The sequence below is a fragment of the Nanorana parkeri genome, unplaced genomic scaffold (genome assembly GCF_000935625.1).
Source record: "Nanorana parkeri isolate BGI_ZX_2015 unplaced genomic scaffold, ASM93562v1 scaffold1917, whole genome shotgun sequence".
Classification (NCBI taxonomy): Eukaryota; Metazoa; Chordata; class Amphibia; order Anura; family Dicroglossidae; genus Nanorana; species Nanorana parkeri.
Genome location: NW_017308185.1, coordinates 89,065 through 108,020, shown reverse-complemented (window position 1 = coordinate 108,020; position 18,956 = coordinate 89,065). Strand labels below are relative to the sequence as shown.

The following is an 18,956-nucleotide window of genomic DNA, read 5'->3' as shown; positions in this document are numbered from 1 at the left end:
TCCTGGAGCCAGCTCAAAACATTAGGCGGCAAAACTATTGCAGCTGCACTCACTCTACACAGAAGTCATATATAAAGTTCTCCCCTCTCTCCACAGCTGCCATGTAGACAGTCCTTTTCTCTCTCCCCCAACAGCAACTATATATTCACCCTCCATCTATTCCCATCAGCTTAATAAGAGATCATCTGTAATATAGCGTATAATGATATGCCTTACAGCACTTTACTTGTTATTAATCACAATGCTCTAGGGCTGCAACTAATGATTATTTCCATAATCGACTAGTTGTCCGATTATTTCTTCCATTAATCAGATTAAAATAAATGCCATCCTTAATTTTTTAAAAATACACAAATGCAGTATTACAAACATAAAGTTTGCTTCAGAATAAAACTGCATGCCCAATATTTTGCAATCGCACTGCACTGGAACACATGGCATCGTGGTACCGTGCGTGCCAGTGCGGGTGATCACACTGTGGGTGGGAGGCGCGTACAGGGTACCATTGAAATGAATGGCACTGCAATGCACCTCCCGCAGCAGAATTTGTCAAACCAAAACCCAAAATTAATTTTTCCAACCTTTTTATAATTTTTTTCCAATAATTGTATTGTAAGCACACGGAGCTTGAAAAGCTTCAGCCAGGGAACGACAGCTGCCAGTGGCAAGATTCCGCAGCCGGCAGCTGAATGTAAATACAGCAGGTAGTGGGCTGGTGCAATAGCCAAAAGCAGGCCGGCTATTGCACCCACCCAGTGCTTGCTGTGCCCTCCTCACAGCTTGGAGGAGAGAGCTTGAGGATCCAACCAAAGAATTGATAATGAGAATAGTTGACAACTATTCTTATTATCGATTATTGTCGACTAATCGATTAGTTGGTTGCCGCCCTACCATGCTCCCCCTTACACGCCTACTCATCAGATCGGCAATCAGAATGCACATCTAGAGAGTTGAGGGGGAGTTCTGTACATAATCACTGTGATGTCTGGGTACTGTAAGGCAATAGTAATAACATTAAACGCTGTATCACTAAGGACTGTGATGGCATGGAGCCCAAGTGCTTTGGGTTGGATAATGTCTCTGGGCAGGACACCCTGCTTCTGTCCTAGTCATCATGGTGGGACATATCAAGGGTGATCTTACCTTCACTGCCTATGGCAGTGTAATGTTTAGGACCAGGCTATTACTACTGTTCTCTGTAGAAGTAAATATTTTTTTTAATTTCTTGTTTATTGTCTTCATCCATTGAAACAAGGTGTACACATGAATCATTGCATGGCACATTTGTACATAGGGCAATTATCTATTTTCTTGAGTGAAATACCAATAAAACGTTAATAACAAAGACAGTCTAATTTGACATATCAAATCAAAGTAACAAGGACTCTACATAGTGTACAAGAAAGTACAATAAAATTGTTATACAGCTGACCAGGAGTACTATACTGAATTTAAAGTAAGTGCAAATTCACACTAGGGGTCCTACATTTTATGAAATTTAGCAGGACAATTTATTTTCCCAAAGATAACTTTCTCATAGGGGTGACCAGGTTGACAGACTAGGGTAAGAGGGCTATATCCATAAAATAACAATGACTTTACAACACAGGAACAAAGTTTCATGTAGAAATGTTCTGGTTTATTGTGGCCAGGTTTCTTCATCTAGCAGGCCAAAAAGACATATTTCAGGGTACAGGGTGTTGGTAAGTCCAATAAAGTGGCAAGTAGTTTCCTGTTTCCGAAAAAAAATCATGACTGGGCAACTTCATATTAAATGAGTAAAGTCAGCATTAGGTTGAGTACAGTGTATACAATTAGAAGTAGCTACATGGCTCATTTTCTGAAGACAAACTGGGGTTAGAAAAGACTAATGGGTAATGACCAATTGGATGAGTCAGTTATTCTTTGCTGGTGAAACAGATAGGCGGGGAGAGCTCATATCATTCCAGTCATGATCAGTGATGCTGAGCCTGAGGACTTGCCACTTAGATCTGACCATAAGGGGACAGTTAGAAATAGGGATGGCTCAGTTTCTAAATTGTAAGGCCAAACGATGGTGTTGTAGATATCTATAGAAAAAAGAGTGAGGTAAATCAAAGTGAAAAACAATATTGTGCCGAGCTAACAATCATACATATCTAATAAATTGAAACATATATAAATGAGTCACATATATGAGCCTTCAAACAAATGTGGCATAGAAAATATCTACACAAAGACAAAAAAGCAATATAGACAAAAAAAAGTCCCAAGGAAAAAACAAAAGCAAACAATGGTGATTGTGCAAAAAAAAATCCTTAGATGATTGGCAGCCAATCTGCATATAACTCTCAGGTAAGGATAATCACACAATGCAGGCAGACCTTCACCTCCACCAAGTGAGTGATGACATCAAGTGAGTGCTCACCTGGGGAGGTAGACCCACAGAGCTAGGTCAAATGCGCTTTTTCCCTTAATGGGGGAGGGAAGCCCATGCACAGAAAAGGCGATAAGGTCTCCTCAGATCAAAGGTACCAGTATAGATCCAGGTCAAAAGAGAAAAAGGACAAGGACATAGTGCGTAACGTCCAATAAAATGCAATTTATTAAATAAAAAATGCGTACTCACAATGGTGTAAACAGTACAGGCATTGGGTATTGCTGGATCAGACCAGCAGGGCAAATGGCAGCAAAGCGATAAAAAAACCTGTTCGTCCGGCTCAGCTCAGTGCAGTGACATCAGAAGCTCTGCCCTACGTACGTTACGTCAAAACACGTGACTTCATCAGGGGTCTGGAGCTGTAGCTGTGCTTGGTAGCTCTTATTTCCACATTACACTTACTGGCGCTGATCACCTTTATTGTTTATTTTTGGCAGTCTCCGGCCACCTAAATTAGGACCCGGAGACTGCCATATGACCCCGCTCGGAGCGCCGCCCACCGGAGCAGCAGTGACGCGACGCTCGGCGAGGTAAGTAAGAAGAAATGACGCTGACTCGAGTATAAGCCGAGGGGGGCACTTTTCAGCAAAAAAAATGGGCTGAAAATCTCGGCTTATACTCGAGTATATACGGTAAATCAAAGTGTTTTTGTAGTTAGGAGCACAAAACACCATCTTTGTAAATATTAGGCAGAGTTACAATCCCATAAGAATTCCAGAAACATGGGCTGTGTATGATACCAATAAATGAAGGTTTGCACAATTAATTTTATAGTGGTTGGCCTAGACTACTTTCTATATTTTATATAACGCAATTTTCTTTATTTCTTCAGAAAATGGAGATGCCACAAACAAGCCAGAAACAAACAACAAAGCCAGAAAAGAAAGAACAGCTTTTACCAAAGAGCAGCTTCGAGAGCTGGAGGCTGAATTTGCTCATCATAATTACTTAACCCGGCTAAGGCGATATGAGATAGCTGTAAACCTTGACCTCACCGAAAGACAGGTAGGTTCTGTCTGATACATGCATGTCAGGCTTATTTAATAAAACAAAAAGTGCAGTAATCCATGTCAAACAATAATATTACATCTATCAGTAATCTGAGCGTAGTGCTTGACATGGCTTATTATACTTTACATATAGTTACTGACTTATCAGTTACTTTTTAAAACATTTTGGCATGTAATTTTATGATGTAATGGTTGCACCTACTTATATATTATTGATTACTGTACTACTGCTTGGAATGCAGGGTTTTGGCACAGCAACAGCTGGAGGGGAAGACAAGTGTTGTCTACCATTTGATCAAGTGTTAGCTTCATCTTCAAATCTAAAGTACATACCTGAAATTTGATTAGTTTTGGCAGGCAAAACCAAAGTTTTTCTCTATGTTAGCTTCAATAACTAAATCTTACCGTTCTCAGGATCCCTGCCTAGTGACTAACACAGACATGCACACATACCCTCCAGTGGAACTGGCCTTTTCACCCTTATAGTCAAGGTTTTCAAGGTAACCGGGGGCTTTGATTGGTTTAGGCTGGACTGGTGTTAAGATTAATGTCCACAAACCTCTTCGTGATGGATGGTCAAATGCTAGCTTCATTTATCTCCAAGGATCTCAGCAGAAAGAACTTAAGATCCCAGCTCTGGATTACAATTTTTTTTTTCTCAAATAGTTTTATTGAGATTTACAGTACAAACAGTCAGAAACAAGTTATAATAACAACAACTGGTGCCTGTTGTGACCAGGTCATACATATACAACAAAATTCAGTGCATTAAAAGTATCACAATAGTGGGGGAGCCCACTGTCATTCCCTGGGGTACTGCTCATATGCAAGATCTATCAGCTATCTTACAATTCACCCGATATGCCGTTTAAGTGGAGCCCAGGTCATTACTACCCAGCTGGGTTCAGATGTTATCTTAGGAGGATCACAGATGGTATGAGGTAAGCTGATAAAAATGCAGTTCAATAATTCATTGAACCGGAGCAGTCAAGTAAATCAGGACTCTTGTATGATAGATGAGTGATACTAGCAACCATAGGACATACAGCACATGGGAAGACATCGGACAACACAAGGACATTTAAGGAACACAGGGGAAGAGGAAGAAAGAGGGAGAGGGGTAGGGTTCCGGACCGTGACCTTACGTGGAGGGGCACTCTTTACAAGGTTACAGATATAACCTCACATGTGGCATAGTCGACGGGAGAGAGGTGAGTCAAAGAATTTGTCTATCCATGGGGACCATATAGCTTCAAATTTGTGCATACTATTCTCGAGTTGCGCCTTACGTTTCTCTTGTGCCATGATCCAGTGAATATGGGTGATAACGTGCGAGACATGAAGAGACTTTGTGAGCCAATTTAGTGCAATCTCTCTCTTAGCAGATGAGAGGATGTAGAGGAAGAGCTTAAAGGTCTTTCGGGGGAGATGTTCTGGTTTACAATTGAGTAGGGCAAAGACTGGATCTTTAGTCAGCGTGCCGGAGACCAGAGAGTTCATGAGGGCGAATACCTCATCCTAGAAGCCTGAGACCATTGGACACCTCCACCAGATGTGGATAAACGTACCTGAAACAGGGCATCCTCGGAAACAATTTGGTGAGCAGTTGGAGTTGTAAGAGGCCACTCTGGCAGGTACCAAGTACCAACGCATGAGGACCTTGTAGTTTATCTCTAACATACTTGCGCACCTCGAGCTGGATTTGGTGTTCTGCCAAGACTGGTGCCAGGAATACTCATCCATGATATCCCCTAGGTCAGCATTCCATTTAGCCACGTAGGATGGGGGAGGCTCCTCCGGTGGAGATAGGAGAGATGTATATAGAAGGGAGATAAGCCCTGGGTCATGGGGGTTGTCCCTACAGACTCGTTCGAATGGCGAGAGTGTGGTGGTTCTGTCCTGACGGTTGATATGTCCCGTGATGAAGTGTTTGATCTGGAGGTAGCGAAAGAGTTCCTTGTTGGGTAGCTGGTAGTGTTCCTGCAACTGCCAAAAAGAGGTGAGATTGCGTGAAGACCATTCTTTGAAGCTAGAGGGACTGTGAAGTGCCGGGGGGAAGGAGGGGTTGTTCAGTATGGACATGAGGGGTTTATGTGGTGATATTAGTCCATAGGACTTTTGTACCGAGTCCCATAGTTTCAAGGAATGGGAAGTGATAGGATTAGGGATTAGGGGTCGGTGTCTGGGGGGAAGCCAAAGAAGGTTGGCTACAGTCGATGGATGTGTCAACGCGTTTTCTAACGCCACCCAAGCCGGGGACTCGTAGTTCGCATGACATTTAGAGAGTTGGCCTATTTGTGCTGCTTGGTAATATCTGAATAAGTTCGGGACTGCCAATCCCCCCTGGGACTTTGGGAGGTAAAGCGTACGACAGGGAATTCTGGGTCGCTTATCTCCCCATATAAAGGCGAAAATGCGTGACTGTAGTCTATGCAGTATAGGGGCCGGGACACACACTGGTAGCACTCTAAACAGGTAGAGGATTTTTGGTAGGAGGGTCATCTTGACATCCGCAATCCTACCCAACCAGGAAAGGCGATAATTAGCCCAGGTTTTTAACAGTTGTAACAATTTGGCCACCATTTCAGGGTAATTTGCTTTATATAATGAGTGGTAGGACAGAGTTATTTTGATTCCCAGATATGGTAGGTGGGAGGGGCACCAGGTATAGTTATAACTTTGTTGCAGGGACAGCACTTGATCTGTGGGTAGGGATATGTTTAGGGCTAAAGATTTAGCATTGTTGATGTGTAGACCCGAAATAGAGGAGAAGTCCGTAATAATTTTCGTGAGGTTAGGTAGAGATACTAGGGGGTTAGTTATAAATATTAAAGCATCGTCCGCAAACATGCACATTTTATGTGACGCACCCTCGTGAGGAATTCCAGATATGTTAGGGGAAATGCGAAGTTTCCGGGCAAAAGGTTCTAAGATCAAGGCAAATAATAGAGGCGATAATGGGCAGCCTTGTCTTGTGCCCCTTAACACCTGGATTGGTGGGGATCGGTATCCTGAATATTTAACATGGGCTATGGGGTTGTTATATAGGGCTGATATCCAGTTGCTAAAGTGTGAGCCGAAACCCCACTGTCGCAACGTGTAAAATAGGTATGGCCAGGAGACTGAATCAAATGCTTTTCTGATGTCTAAGGAGAGAAGCATAGAGGGGATTTGTTTGGATTTCGCTATCTGGGTGAGAAGAGTGACTCTGCGGATGTTATCGCTAGCCTGTCTGGTGGGGATAAACCCCACCTGGTCATTACTGACCAACATACCAACCACTTGATTTAGTCTATTGGCCAGTACTTTGGCCATTAGTTTAACATCCACGTTAATGAGGGAAATCGGCCTGAAGTTCGAGGGGTTGGAATGATCCAAGGCAGGTTTGGGGATCATGCATATGGAGGCGGTGAGTGATTCTTGTCCAATGGGAATCCCTCTGCGGAGTGAGTTGAATGAGCTAGTCAGGGGTGGGATTAGGAGCTCCTTAAATTCGGCATAGTACGCCGCGGTGAAGCCATCTGGACCTGGCCTTTTGCCCCTTGATAGGGAAGAAATTGCCAGAGCAACCTCTTCCTCTGTAATAGGTTCCTCGAAGAAGGCCTTTTGAGAAGAAGAAAGACGGGGCAAATCCAGGTCCGAGAAGAGTTCATCCGCTGCTGACCTAATTGTTCTTGGGATGTGTATAGGGTAGAGAGATGACGGTGAAAGATGTCAAGAATTTTCACCGGGTTGGAAGTATGTATTCCCGTGTGAGTGCGTAGTTTAATTGGTTTAAAGGAGGGATCTAATCTCCTAAGCCTAGAAGCTAACATGGAGTCAGCTTTGTTCGCTTTCAGATAAAATTTATGAGCTGTGCGGTTAAGCTGTTTGGCCGCGTGATCAGTTAGTAGTAAGTTAAGGGCTTGGCGAGCTGTATCCAGGTTAGCTTTATTAGTAGGAGAGGGATCTGCGGTAAAGGCCTGGGAATGGGTGTTGAATGCAAGTTCTAGAGTGGACAGCTGTTGGAGCCTTTCTTTTTTGAGTCTGGAGGATAATTGAATGAGTTGCCCTCTCAAGACAGATTTGTGGGCCTCCCATAAGGTGACTGGGGAGATGTTGGGTGTGCGATTAAGGGATAGGTAGTCAGATATGTAGGATTCAATTAGGAGTTTGTAGGAGGGATCAGACAGGAGAGATTCGTTCAGGGTCCAAGATGTGGATTTAGTGTTAGGAAGTGAGGACGGGAGGAGTAGAGTGGACGGCAGAGTGGTCAGACCATGGCACAGGGATTAGGTGGGAGTGAAGGATGTGGGGCGTTAGAGAAGTATCAGTGAAGATATGATCTATTCTAGAAAACATATTGTGCGGGGAGGAATAGTGGGAATAGTCAGTCTTGTGGGGTTTAGCCTCCCTCCAACTGTCGATCAGAGAGTAGGTTGATATTAAGTCTCTGAACAGTTTCGCCGTGTGCAAGGATGAAGCAGATACACAGGATTTGTCTCGATGAGGATATAATACTAGGTTGGAGTCACCACACATTATGACTGCTCCAGTGGAGCATGAGGCTATTTTTTCGAGGAGGTCCCTGAAGAAGGTAATCTGGTTTGTGTTTGGAGCGTAGTAAGATACTAGGGTGATCTCTCTATCTTCCAACAGACATGTGAGGATCAAGTAGCGTCCCAATGGATCTCTGGTCTCTGAGTGGCAGACAAAATTTACTGATTTACGGAAGCCAATGAGGACTCCCTTCCGTTTGCAGGAATCATTGGCCATATAAATGATGGGGAATTGGGAGCCAAAGTATTTGGGGCAGGAGGTTCTCGAGAAATGAGTCTCTTGAAGAAAAATAATGCTAGCATGTGAAGATCTAAAGAACCTAAAAGCTTGTGTGCGCTTGTTGGGAGAGTTGAGCCCCTGGACATTGAGACTCAGCAGATTAAGAGTCATGGCAAAAATTTATTTTGAGGTAGCCTAAGGTACTCACCTGTCCTGGACCTTAGGGAGAGCGAGACGTGATAAGCTCCACCAGTGCACGGTCTGGAAAAAAGGTTGGATCTGGGGGGGGAGGAAAAAAAAGGGGAAGGGGGACAGAGAAGACAAAACAGGACAAAGAACATCACAAAGACATAACGAAAACGTGGTACAAATCCACGGTGTGTCCGGAACATTGAGTGGAGGGATCTCATGGGTCGCAGTCCACCCAAGGTAACCGTAACTAGGAGGGCACAGTGACATGCCCACCCGTACAAACCATAATGAAATAACAATTTACCAAGATTAACTCTCAAATAGGATCAACGTAAACTTGCTCAACGCATAACTTAACAATGTAGATCTCAAGCAATGGGGTATAGGAATCCGATAAAGGTTGTGGAGGAGCCACTACAAATGGGCCGACCTGTCAGCTATACTTTACACGTGCTACAAAAATATATTACCAACCGAGAAGAATGAATAAAAAGGGGGGGGGGGAGAAGAGGGTGGCGACTGGGGGGCTCAGGGGAGATTGGACTGATACCCTGCTTGGCAGCATGCCAGTGAAAGATATAAAGCCAAGCCTCACTTGAGAGCCCGGTTGCTACCTATCTTATTATTGAGGTAGGGAGACCCCACTGGTTTTAGGGTCCAAACCGAAATTTGGGTAACAGTAAATAACATCTCAGTGTTAAACGACTACCATAGTGGTCTGGTAATTGGTAAAGAACTCGAGGAAGGACCTCCGTAGAGCCCAAGGTCTCAGATCAGAGATGTAAGTCAAAGGGTTCCGAGTCTAGGTTAGATGGTATTGGTAAAGGGGGGCATTTTCAAGACTTCGGGGGATCCCAGGGTGTCAAAAGGCCGTGGTCGAGAGGCACAACGGTGCGGGAACAATTCGGGCAAGACCAGGAGGATAGTCCAGCTAGCGGGCTATGGAAACACTGGAGAAGGGATACGTATATCTCTGAAGAGAGGTAGATGGGGGTAGTATATCAGTTGCCCTATGGGCATCTTGCAGGGGTTCAATTGCCAGAGGTAAGGGATAAGCCCCCTCAGTCTGGGATAAGGAAAACATATCTACCGGCCCGGGCGGGCCCTGGGTTCCTTCAGCGTGATGCGGCAGTCTTGGAAGTCATCTTAGTTGTAGGGCCTCGCGATTCGCCTGAGTTGTTGTGATCTGAGTCGCTCCTGGATCTTTTAGAAGAGGCAGCGGGATTGTCCCGGGAACTCGAGGACGGTTGGTGGGATTCTGAGAGGCCTAGCGACTCCAGCTTGGCTTGGGTTTCCTCTTAGGTCACACAGGCATGGTGCCTACCTCCATGGGAGAATAGTAGACGGAACGGGAACCCCCATTTGTATTGGATGTGGTGTTTAGTGAGGATCTCCAGACAGGGTCGTAGGGCTCTCCGTTTGGAAATAGTCGAGGACGCTAGGTCCGCAAACAGTTGAAATTCATGACCCTGGAAGGACAGTGGGGCTTGAGAGGTCTTGGCCCTTGCTGCCGTCATAAGTGCCTCCTTAGTACGGTAGAAGTGTAATTTAACCAACACATCCCGTGGTGGTCCATCCGGTCGTTTGCGGTTCAAGGTCCTGTGGACCCTCTCGATCTCCAGCCTATCGATAGGGAGCTCCGGGGCCAGTTCCTGAAATAGCGCAGTTGTGGTAGCGTATAGGTCTGATATGTGCTCATGTAGGCCTCTTATGCGCAGATTGGAGCGGCGGGATCTATTTTCAAGATCTTCCAGTTTGGAAAGTAGCTGAGAGTTCTTTCAAGAGAGTTGAGTTGATTCAAACCTTTGCAGGAGCGCCGACTGGGACCGATTTCGGGAGCGATCACCCTCTCTCCAACTGATGTATTCCTCCTCCATGTCACTGCTGGAGTTTGAGACGGGGCGCGCGGGAGAGTGAGTCGCGGGCGCCATTTTGGCTGGAGTCCGGGCCGTATCTGGAGCCGGCTTGTTTTTCTTCATCTGGGAGTTCCAGGGGCCCGAAGAAGACATATTTCGGGTCAGGGAGGATTCCGATACTCGTAGGAGTGCTGTAGGTATATGGGAAGCTTGAGGCTCCCGGCTGAGTAGAGGTTTGTTCGGGCGGGCTACGGAGCTGTCTCAGAGGATGTCTGACATGACAGCCGCGCGCATGCGCCTCATGAATACAATTTTTTTTAAAGGTTAGGGATGAATTTAACCAAGTCTAGAATCTAGTTAGATTTGAGAGTCTATTTCCCTTAAGGCACAATCTGGAGGGCATCTACGTGTGGGAATCATTTCTCTTGAGTGTTGACCTCAGTGTTTAAAGCAAACCATAAATAATAGAATATCAACATATCAATACCATATGATGATATACTGTAAGTTAGGCTTCCAGAGTACGCTCTTGAATTTTTGCAAGCCGCATTTAATCCATCTATATATCCCAAAGAGACGCACTCTTATGCCATAACTAAAACATTTTTAAAAAACAACTTTATTGACTCCAACAAGATACTACTCAGTCCCTCTGTTTCACTTTAAGAGGAGGAGAAGACCCATCCACTTTAACACCTGGAAGCATTTGTAGGGCCTAACAGAGGAACTCTGCAGGATCTGCCCAACCCTGAACCAGGATACAGTTCTAAGGATCATCTGACCCGTCCTGGTCCAGTGAAGCATCCACAGCCATGGAGCGAGGGGCAGGAACCCTAGCCAAACAGCTGGGCATATTCACCAGATTAAGTCCAGAAAGGAGGAAGGAATATGGAGGAACCAGCCACAAAAGGAAGGAGGACCTATCTCCAGATGATCTGATCCCCCAAAATCCTTTGGACATGCTCTTTCCCCAACGGCAAGTACCTGCAACAGGATCCCATCTTGAGACAATCCAGGGGTACACAGGGTCCTCCAGCAATGCAGAAGATGCACCCTGGTTAACAAACATCTTCCCCTGAGGTAGACACTGCTGGTTGATGACAGTAAAATGCCAATGTATTGTCTCCAAGAAAGACAGTGTGGTCCAGAGTAGCAGTCTCTGCATAGTCCAGCATATGGAGCAGGTCACTAGTACTTTCACAGAGAGAACTCCCAAACCTTCCTGGAAGTGAAGGTCCTACAATGCATAAGTAATGTCTAACAACGTCCAGGTCAAGAAGTGATTTTGCCGTGGGATCCCTCAACACAGTGAGGACCAAATTTACTGGGGAACCAGACTTAAGCCACAAGTATGGAGAAGCGCCTGTCTGCAAGTGTGCCCTCCCAGGGTTGGGAGAAGAGACCACCTGATTTACCCTTAGAGACTCATGGGTCTCTGTAGGGACTTCTTGGTCCATAAGGACTGTCAGGATATCTCGCTTCAAGTCCAGACTCCGAAATATAGAGAGTGCTGAAAAAAGGTGTCAATGTGAGTAGGGTTTTGCATCAACACCCTACATGTCCATAAAGGTTAAGAAAGGGAATTTTCATGACAACTAAGGAAGCGTTTATTGACCCACAGGGTATAGATTTCTTTAACAAGGGTTTGAGGTGGAAGCCTTGCCCATTGGTGACCATAGTTGCCAACTCTAGACACCTGTGAGGCCCCATCTGGTCAAAGCTTGCAGGTGTTAGGCTCTTCAGAAGAGTTTTGACTTGAAGGATCTAGAAAGCTGACCCTCTTTAGTGAAGTTCATATAAGCATTCCACTATGGGGATGCCAGGAAAAGGCACTTGAGTGGACATAAGGTCCAATGCTTCAAAAAAATGGCAACTACTTCTGAAGGACACTGAGGGGTCAGGTTGTTATTAGGCAAGGAAGCAGCAGGAACTAGTTCCAGTCGACCCTGTAGGTCAGCTGGTCCCTCTGGAGTGGGGGGTTTTACATTATACAAGAATATAGAATTTCCCCTTAAAAAGGAAGTTTAAGTCCGTAAAGGCAATTCCCCATTCAAACAGGAACAAGGGGTCCCAGGGTGCGAGGAAGACCTGGAAAAATGCTATGCAAAGTACAGTAGCACAAAAAAAAATGCTGAGGGACAGCTGAAGGAGATGCAGGGCAATAGATTAGTCTGTGGGCTAAAAGGGGAGTCTTGGGCACCCAAATGCCAGGGAGCCAAACTAGCCGAGGATCTGGATGTACAAGAGGGGGGCTCTTATAGAAGTGGGGGCACACCTTCATGCAGAAGGCTTACCATAGGGTTTAGATAAACTCTGGCTTTGAACCTTACAGGCTAAGTGGGAGTTAGGCTGTAAGGGTCTATGGGTACCTGCTGCTGAAGTAGATGAAGAACAAGGGTGGGCTATATCGGACCCCTCCACTGACTTCCTGTGTTGAGACAGGAGCCCAATCAGGCCATCTGTTACATAAGAAATCATAGGGGTCTATTCACGAAGCAGCCGAAGGATCTAGCCGTAGCTTCAGCCGATCCTTCGGCTAGCTTCGGCCCCAGGACCCCTTCGGTTCAGTAGAACCGAAAGGCTGCTGTACGGGCTAATCACTATAGCCCGTACAGCTCCCGAACTTGGCCGAGGGGCTCAGTCGAGCCGAACTCATATGCCTCGGCTCGGCTGAGCCGCGCTGAAAGCCGAAGCTGGCCATTGATGTTACGGCCATTGGCCGTGATGTTACGGCTGGCTCCGGCCACTTGGAGAGATCAGCGTCCCTGGTTACCAGCTAACCAGGGACACTGATCTCCAGACAGCAAACTCTCGCGGGCGCTCCGGGAGTCTCCCGCTCCCAGCCGCCACGGAGAGAAATACTGCTTTTTGTTTTTTTTCCTTTATTCTGACAGGGAGCCGTGTCAGAATAGAAATAAAAAAATGTTGCCGTAGGAATGCATTGCTAGATTCCTATTGGCTATTTCAATTTGCAATAGCAAACTAGCATTGCACACGCCCTCTGCTGCAGTTCTCCATCAGGTCCACCACTACTGATTGACAGCAGCAGAGGGCGGGTACAATAGCTAGTTTGCTATTGGCTTTTGCAAATTGAAATAGCCAATAGGAATCTAGCAATGCATTCCTTTGGCCAAAAAATTGTATTTATTTTTTTTCTATTCTGACACGGCTCCGTGTCACAATAAAGAAAGAAAAAGCAGTGTTTCTCTCCTTGGCGGCCAGGAGCAGGAGCGCCCGGGAGAGGTTTTTTTTTCTTTTTTTTGACAGCAGCAGAACCGCCGGCAAAAGAAAACAGTTGGGCGGAGCTAGCTGTCACTGCTAGCTCCACACAATCGTTTTCTATTTATTTTTTTCTACTTTTTAAACAATTTTTCTGTTCTGCTCGGTCCCACAGAGAGACCGAGTAGAACAGCCGAGCTGAATGCCGCTCAGCAGGGCCAAAGAGACACCGTCTCCCAAAGGCTAATTAAGTCTTATTTTCCTTGAATACAGCATCAGCATCCCAACTACACAACCAAAGTCCTCTGTGCATCTGCATAGACATCAGTCCCATGTGAGACACAAGTTTAGATGCTTGTATTGAACCATCACACTAAAGCTCAAGGCTCCAGACATTTACTTTATGAAACTGGGACTTACCCCACCAATAGAGGAATCTTTTTTACGGAAATCTACCCATTCTGACATGGTTTGACAGACTAATTATAACCGCCAAAAAAGGATGGAGGGCCACACCAGTCAAATCAAACTAAGATTCAAAGGAGGGGCTCCTTTCGAGCATGGATCACTAGTGCATCTATTCTACCTATTAACAAATTCCCTGTCAAAGGCAAAAAGTCCTGCCACACTCTCAGGTTAGCTCAGGACCCTTCAGGGTGTTTTCAGTCACAGAGGAATGACCTAAGGACCGGAAAAGCAGGCTGACCCTCCAGAAGCAGGGTAATATGCATTACATTAATAAGGTTTGAAACAACTCCCTTTAAATGGCAAGAGACTGCAGTGCCTCAAAAACAGTCTCTTCTGAGACTGGCTATTGAGATCTAGGCCCGATTTCAATTCAGGGGCTCAGAATTGTGAGAGTCAGACGTTCCATGGGATGGTGCCAGAGAGCTTAGAGTCTCTGTGGGCAGAGTTCTCCAGTAGTGGACATGGTGGTACCTGTTAACATAGAATGTATGAAGGTCTTGCTGCAATCCTTAACGGATATCCCAATAGCAGGGGAAGGTGCTCGTAATGACTGTGGATGGCGCTCCTTGCTGTATGAATCATTTGAAGAAATGTCACCAGCACACCAAAAGTCCTTTCAGGATCACCAAGGACCACATTGTTAAGCCTGATGAAGGGACCCTGCACAGCCCAGAAAGTGCTCGCTTTCATTTGACATGGCCCTTATTAAATGAACACATGATGATCCTGAAAGGACTTTTGGTGTGCTGGTGACATGTCTTCAAACTATTCCTGTTAACATGGCCTCAGCCACACCCAACAGAACTAAGAAAGAATCAGATGAGGATGACCCTATAACGATCTACAGCCAGAACCACTAGGGGACTATTTACTGAGGTCACCCGTGGTAGCAGGACTCTTTGGGGGTGATTTACTAACCTAAACACACGCACGCACTAGGTGCGTGTGATTTTTACACAGCAAAACGTATTTATCAACCAAAAAGTCTCTAAAAGCATATTTCCACTAATGCCATATATGGAAAAATCATGCACATGATGCATATATAATGCTGCTTCACAGTTTAGACAAAAATGGTTAGCTCATGCATTTATATTCCTGCATTCATCAACGCAAGCAACACGACATAGAGCTAATTTACACAACATCACCTTGCAAATTAATGCAGGGCTTTGCACAACACACCTGCTGGGTGTGTACACACTACAAAGGTGTTTAGATTCCACCCATAGATCATGCTGGGAGGGAACACACTACAGAGGTGTATACATGTTCGTGGTGTGTTTATAAGGTTAGTAAATCAACCCCTTTGTGTCTTGGGGAAGACATTTTGTGTCCATGTCATGGAAATGCAACTAGTCTAGTAAGGCAAGGCCTTAATGCTCACAAACCCAGGCAGCTGGTGCTGATGAGAGTTTTAGATGGTCAGATGGGACTAAGTAAATGTAGGTGGGTAGTGGAAGCATACTGGAGACCATAGCAGGAGCGGAATGATGCTTAGTAAAGAGAGTATGGCATATGACGTTAATGCTCGATCCATCAGCCTTAACCCTTACTGTGGTGAATATCAGAGGTGGTGGGAAATTGGAAAAGGATCCGAGTGGTGGAACAGCCTGATCTGACTTATTCACTAAGAGACAGGGTTGCAACTGAGGCTGCGCAACCCCTCTGGACCTGCTAAGCACTCTGCAGCTAACTAACACAGTACACAGATGTCTGGAAAGTGCCACAATGCAGAGCCTAGTGCCCAAAGATTACATTACATAGTAGCCCTGCATGTCCAGTCTAGCAGGTTCTGGGCGCCAAAGCTATTGCTGAGGAAACACCCATCCACATAACTGCTATGCAGAGACCAGCTTAAGCAACAGAGGCTAGCATAACAGGTAAACTTTTTTAAAGGCAGAGCTGAAGAAAGGCGCCCAACCTCCTAGGACACTACCAAAAAACTGAAGCATAATGAGTAGAGGCAGACTTATACGGGGGCTGGCTAAAAACTTTTCTATTTGCCAGTGTCTCAATCTTCGGAAGGCTGTAATATAACCTGACTGTTTCTGAATTCCTGTGTCTCTCAATTGACTAGAAAGAAAAATGAATACTGTATATTTTTTTTAATACCATTTACTTTAATTCTGTCCACAGGTTAAAGTTTGGTTTCAGAACCGAAGAATGAAATGGAAGCGTGTTAAAGGTGGACAACCAGTATCGCCAAATGAGCAAGATGCAGATGATTTGGACTCTACAGCATCTCCCAGCTCTGAATAACTTAATTTTTACTGCAGTTGTCGAACTTTCTTGTTTAATTTCTCTATAAAGACAATATTCTATTTTTGATCCTCCAGTCCTCATTGAAAATCGTTTTTTGTCTAGAGAAAAAAAATTCAACAACATCCACAGTTTAAGAAAAACTTTAAAAATGAAACAGCTACATTCCGTTTAATGCATTGACAATCATTTCAACTCTTTTCATAGGCTGATAAAATGCTAATTAAGCTATCATGAACATTTTGTCCAGCGATTCATTATCATCACAATTTAGCATTTATACCTTTAGCTTAAGATGGATAGTTTTGTGTCTTGGACTTCTCAGAGCTAGGTTTAATATTAGATCATGAGATACCAGTGATACAGTGTTTTATATACAGAAATCAATCAACATTCCAAGCCTTGTCAGGATAAAACTTTTTTTTAAAAGCATATTCATCTCATATTTTTATTAACTTTGTACATGATAAAAAGGGAAGATGTAAGCGTTTTTTAGAATTGTTTTAATCTTTTTTTCTTGTGTTTTATCATTCTTGCCTTTACATTAATTCCTCAGACTTATATTTGACTGTATTTTTTTTAAGAAAAACGTTTTTAAGGTATTGAATTGCAGGATTTATTGTGTAAAACATTTCTTTTATTACAAGTTTTTAATTAATAAAATATTGTTTGTGAAGATGTTTTGTGCTTATTTTAATGCAATCTAATAATTGTATATTCTTTGGTTAAACTATAAAATTATATGCTATGTAGACTGTCTATACCAGTAAGCTTTTTGTTTTTAAAGTACTCCTGGAACATTTATAAATGCCTGTTGATCCTGCCAGTAGAACCATTTGAAAGGCACCATATGAGGCAGACCTGATCAGACCATGTATCTGAAAGGGCTCTAAGATTAGAGATGATTAAATACATGGAAAAACACACTTATCCTTGAGATGTAAAAGTTAATTGTTTCATAGTGAAGAGAAATCCACTTTTGGAAAGTTGTCAACAGAACAGGTGTCCCTTCACCTCCTCTTCCAATGAGAGCTTTAAAATTGTGGATTTCCTATCACTTTATTTCTTAGTGACAAAGGTAAATAAAACAAATAAAGAGGATGAATCTCCCCAGCAGTGACACATACAAATCATGGAATGGCCAGCACAGTCTCCAGACTTAAACCCCATCGAGCTGGTTTTGGATGAACTGGAAGGGTGAAAGCAAAGCAACCTACAAGTGCAACACATTTGTAGGAACTTCTGCAACAGTGTTGGGAAGAACTTTCTGAACAATATTTGATTTCTCTTGTAGAAAGAATGTAACGAGTGTTTGGCTATTATATCGGCAAAAGGCGGCTACTTTGATGAGTGAACATTTAGATGATATTTTGTTAAAGAAAATAAATATATGATTTCTTTTGGATGTCCAATTGTTTATTTGTTTTATGCTTTATTTTCAGAGTAGATTGAGACATTAAACTGCGGTACACTTGTGCATTCGGATTCGGACAAACCTGCAAATCAACGAAATTCCATTGATTCAGCGGTTCATCCGAATTAACAAATTATTATATGCCCAAATATATATGAAAAACGTATTTGGGAACATAATAATTAGTTTGAGAATGTGCAGCGGTCATATTGGCCACCGGCGTATTCTGCAAATGCATGCTGCCATCCTGGAGGCGGGGCACATGTAGTCACACAAGCACATGTAGTCACATATACCAAGATATACACCAAGATGGCGGCGCCCAACAGGCGCTGGTGGCTGATATGAATTTTTATTTACATTTGCTTAAATTTGTTTGGTTTAATTTCGGAAGGATTCAAATTTTTATTCCTTTTGTTTTTTTGGATTTCAGATCCAAAATTCAACTAATAAATATTCATGTAATTTTATTGGTATCTATCTACCAGTAGCTGCCTCATTTCCCACCCTCGGCTTATATTCGAGTCAATACTTTTTCCCAGTTTTTTGTGATAAAATTAGGTACCTCGGCTTATATTCGGGACGGCTTATACTCGAGTATATACGGTAGGTTGGTTATTCAGATTTTGTATGTGTCCAAATTTCCGTTTCTGAATGATTCAGAACACAACGTCACATGGCCGTGCCTGTAATGCAACCCCAACAGCCAAAAAAAACATCTGATTGGCCAGAGAACAGTCACATGTCCAATTGAGTTTTTGTTAAGAAAGAAATCTGGTTGGATCTTGATTTTTTATAAAATGAACATTCGTATTTGTTTGCATTCATGCACATTCTAATGCATCTAAATGTCCGAATTTAATTAAATTCGTACTAAATATGCATGTCTGACATTAATACCTGTATACACACACACATACACATTTGTGTGAAAAGGAAAGTGCACCCTCTGAATTCCATGATACGAAGCGCCGATTTTTAAATGGGTTCAGGAGCTTAAGGTCCCGTCCTTGCTGGGGACCTCAACAGCCTTCAGGGGACCTCACGGTGGCTGACTTCTTCAGTGCCTGTCTGGCCACACATTGCCTCCTCCACCCCATTGCCCGCAAGACCAGCCCTGGTGAGACGCTGCACACAGCCCTGGTGAGGCTGTGTACACAGCCCTGGGGAGACAATGCATTATCATCTGGCTCTCATCAACCAGTAGTTTCCACTTTGGGAGAGAGGTCTTACACTTGGGTATGCCTCATCTCCTGCATGGCAGGAAAACAATATTGCTGAGGCAGCTGACTATTTGGAGACATCAGGGGTCTATTAGACCCCCAATGTCACCTATAGACCCCACTGAAGCTGAGGTA

At 44.0% G+C, this 18,956-nt stretch overlaps 1 protein-coding gene across 1 annotated transcript in view; it reads left to right on the top strand.

Moving 5' to 3' along the window:
- The window catches only part of MEOX1 (mesenchyme homeobox 1), a 76,966-nt gene extending 60,726 nt beyond the window's left edge, over positions 1-16,240 (top strand). Inside the window, exons 2-3 of the mRNA XM_018572049.1 lie at positions 3,252-3,424; positions 16,062-16,240. Of these exons, the coding sequence (XP_018427551.1) occupies positions 3,252-3,424; positions 16,062-16,184 (296 nt within the window). The 3' untranslated portion in view covers positions 16,185-16,240. The remainder of the gene's footprint in view (positions 1-3,251; positions 3,425-16,061) is intronic.
- The last annotated feature ends 2,716 nt before the right edge of the window (positions 16,241-18,956 follow it).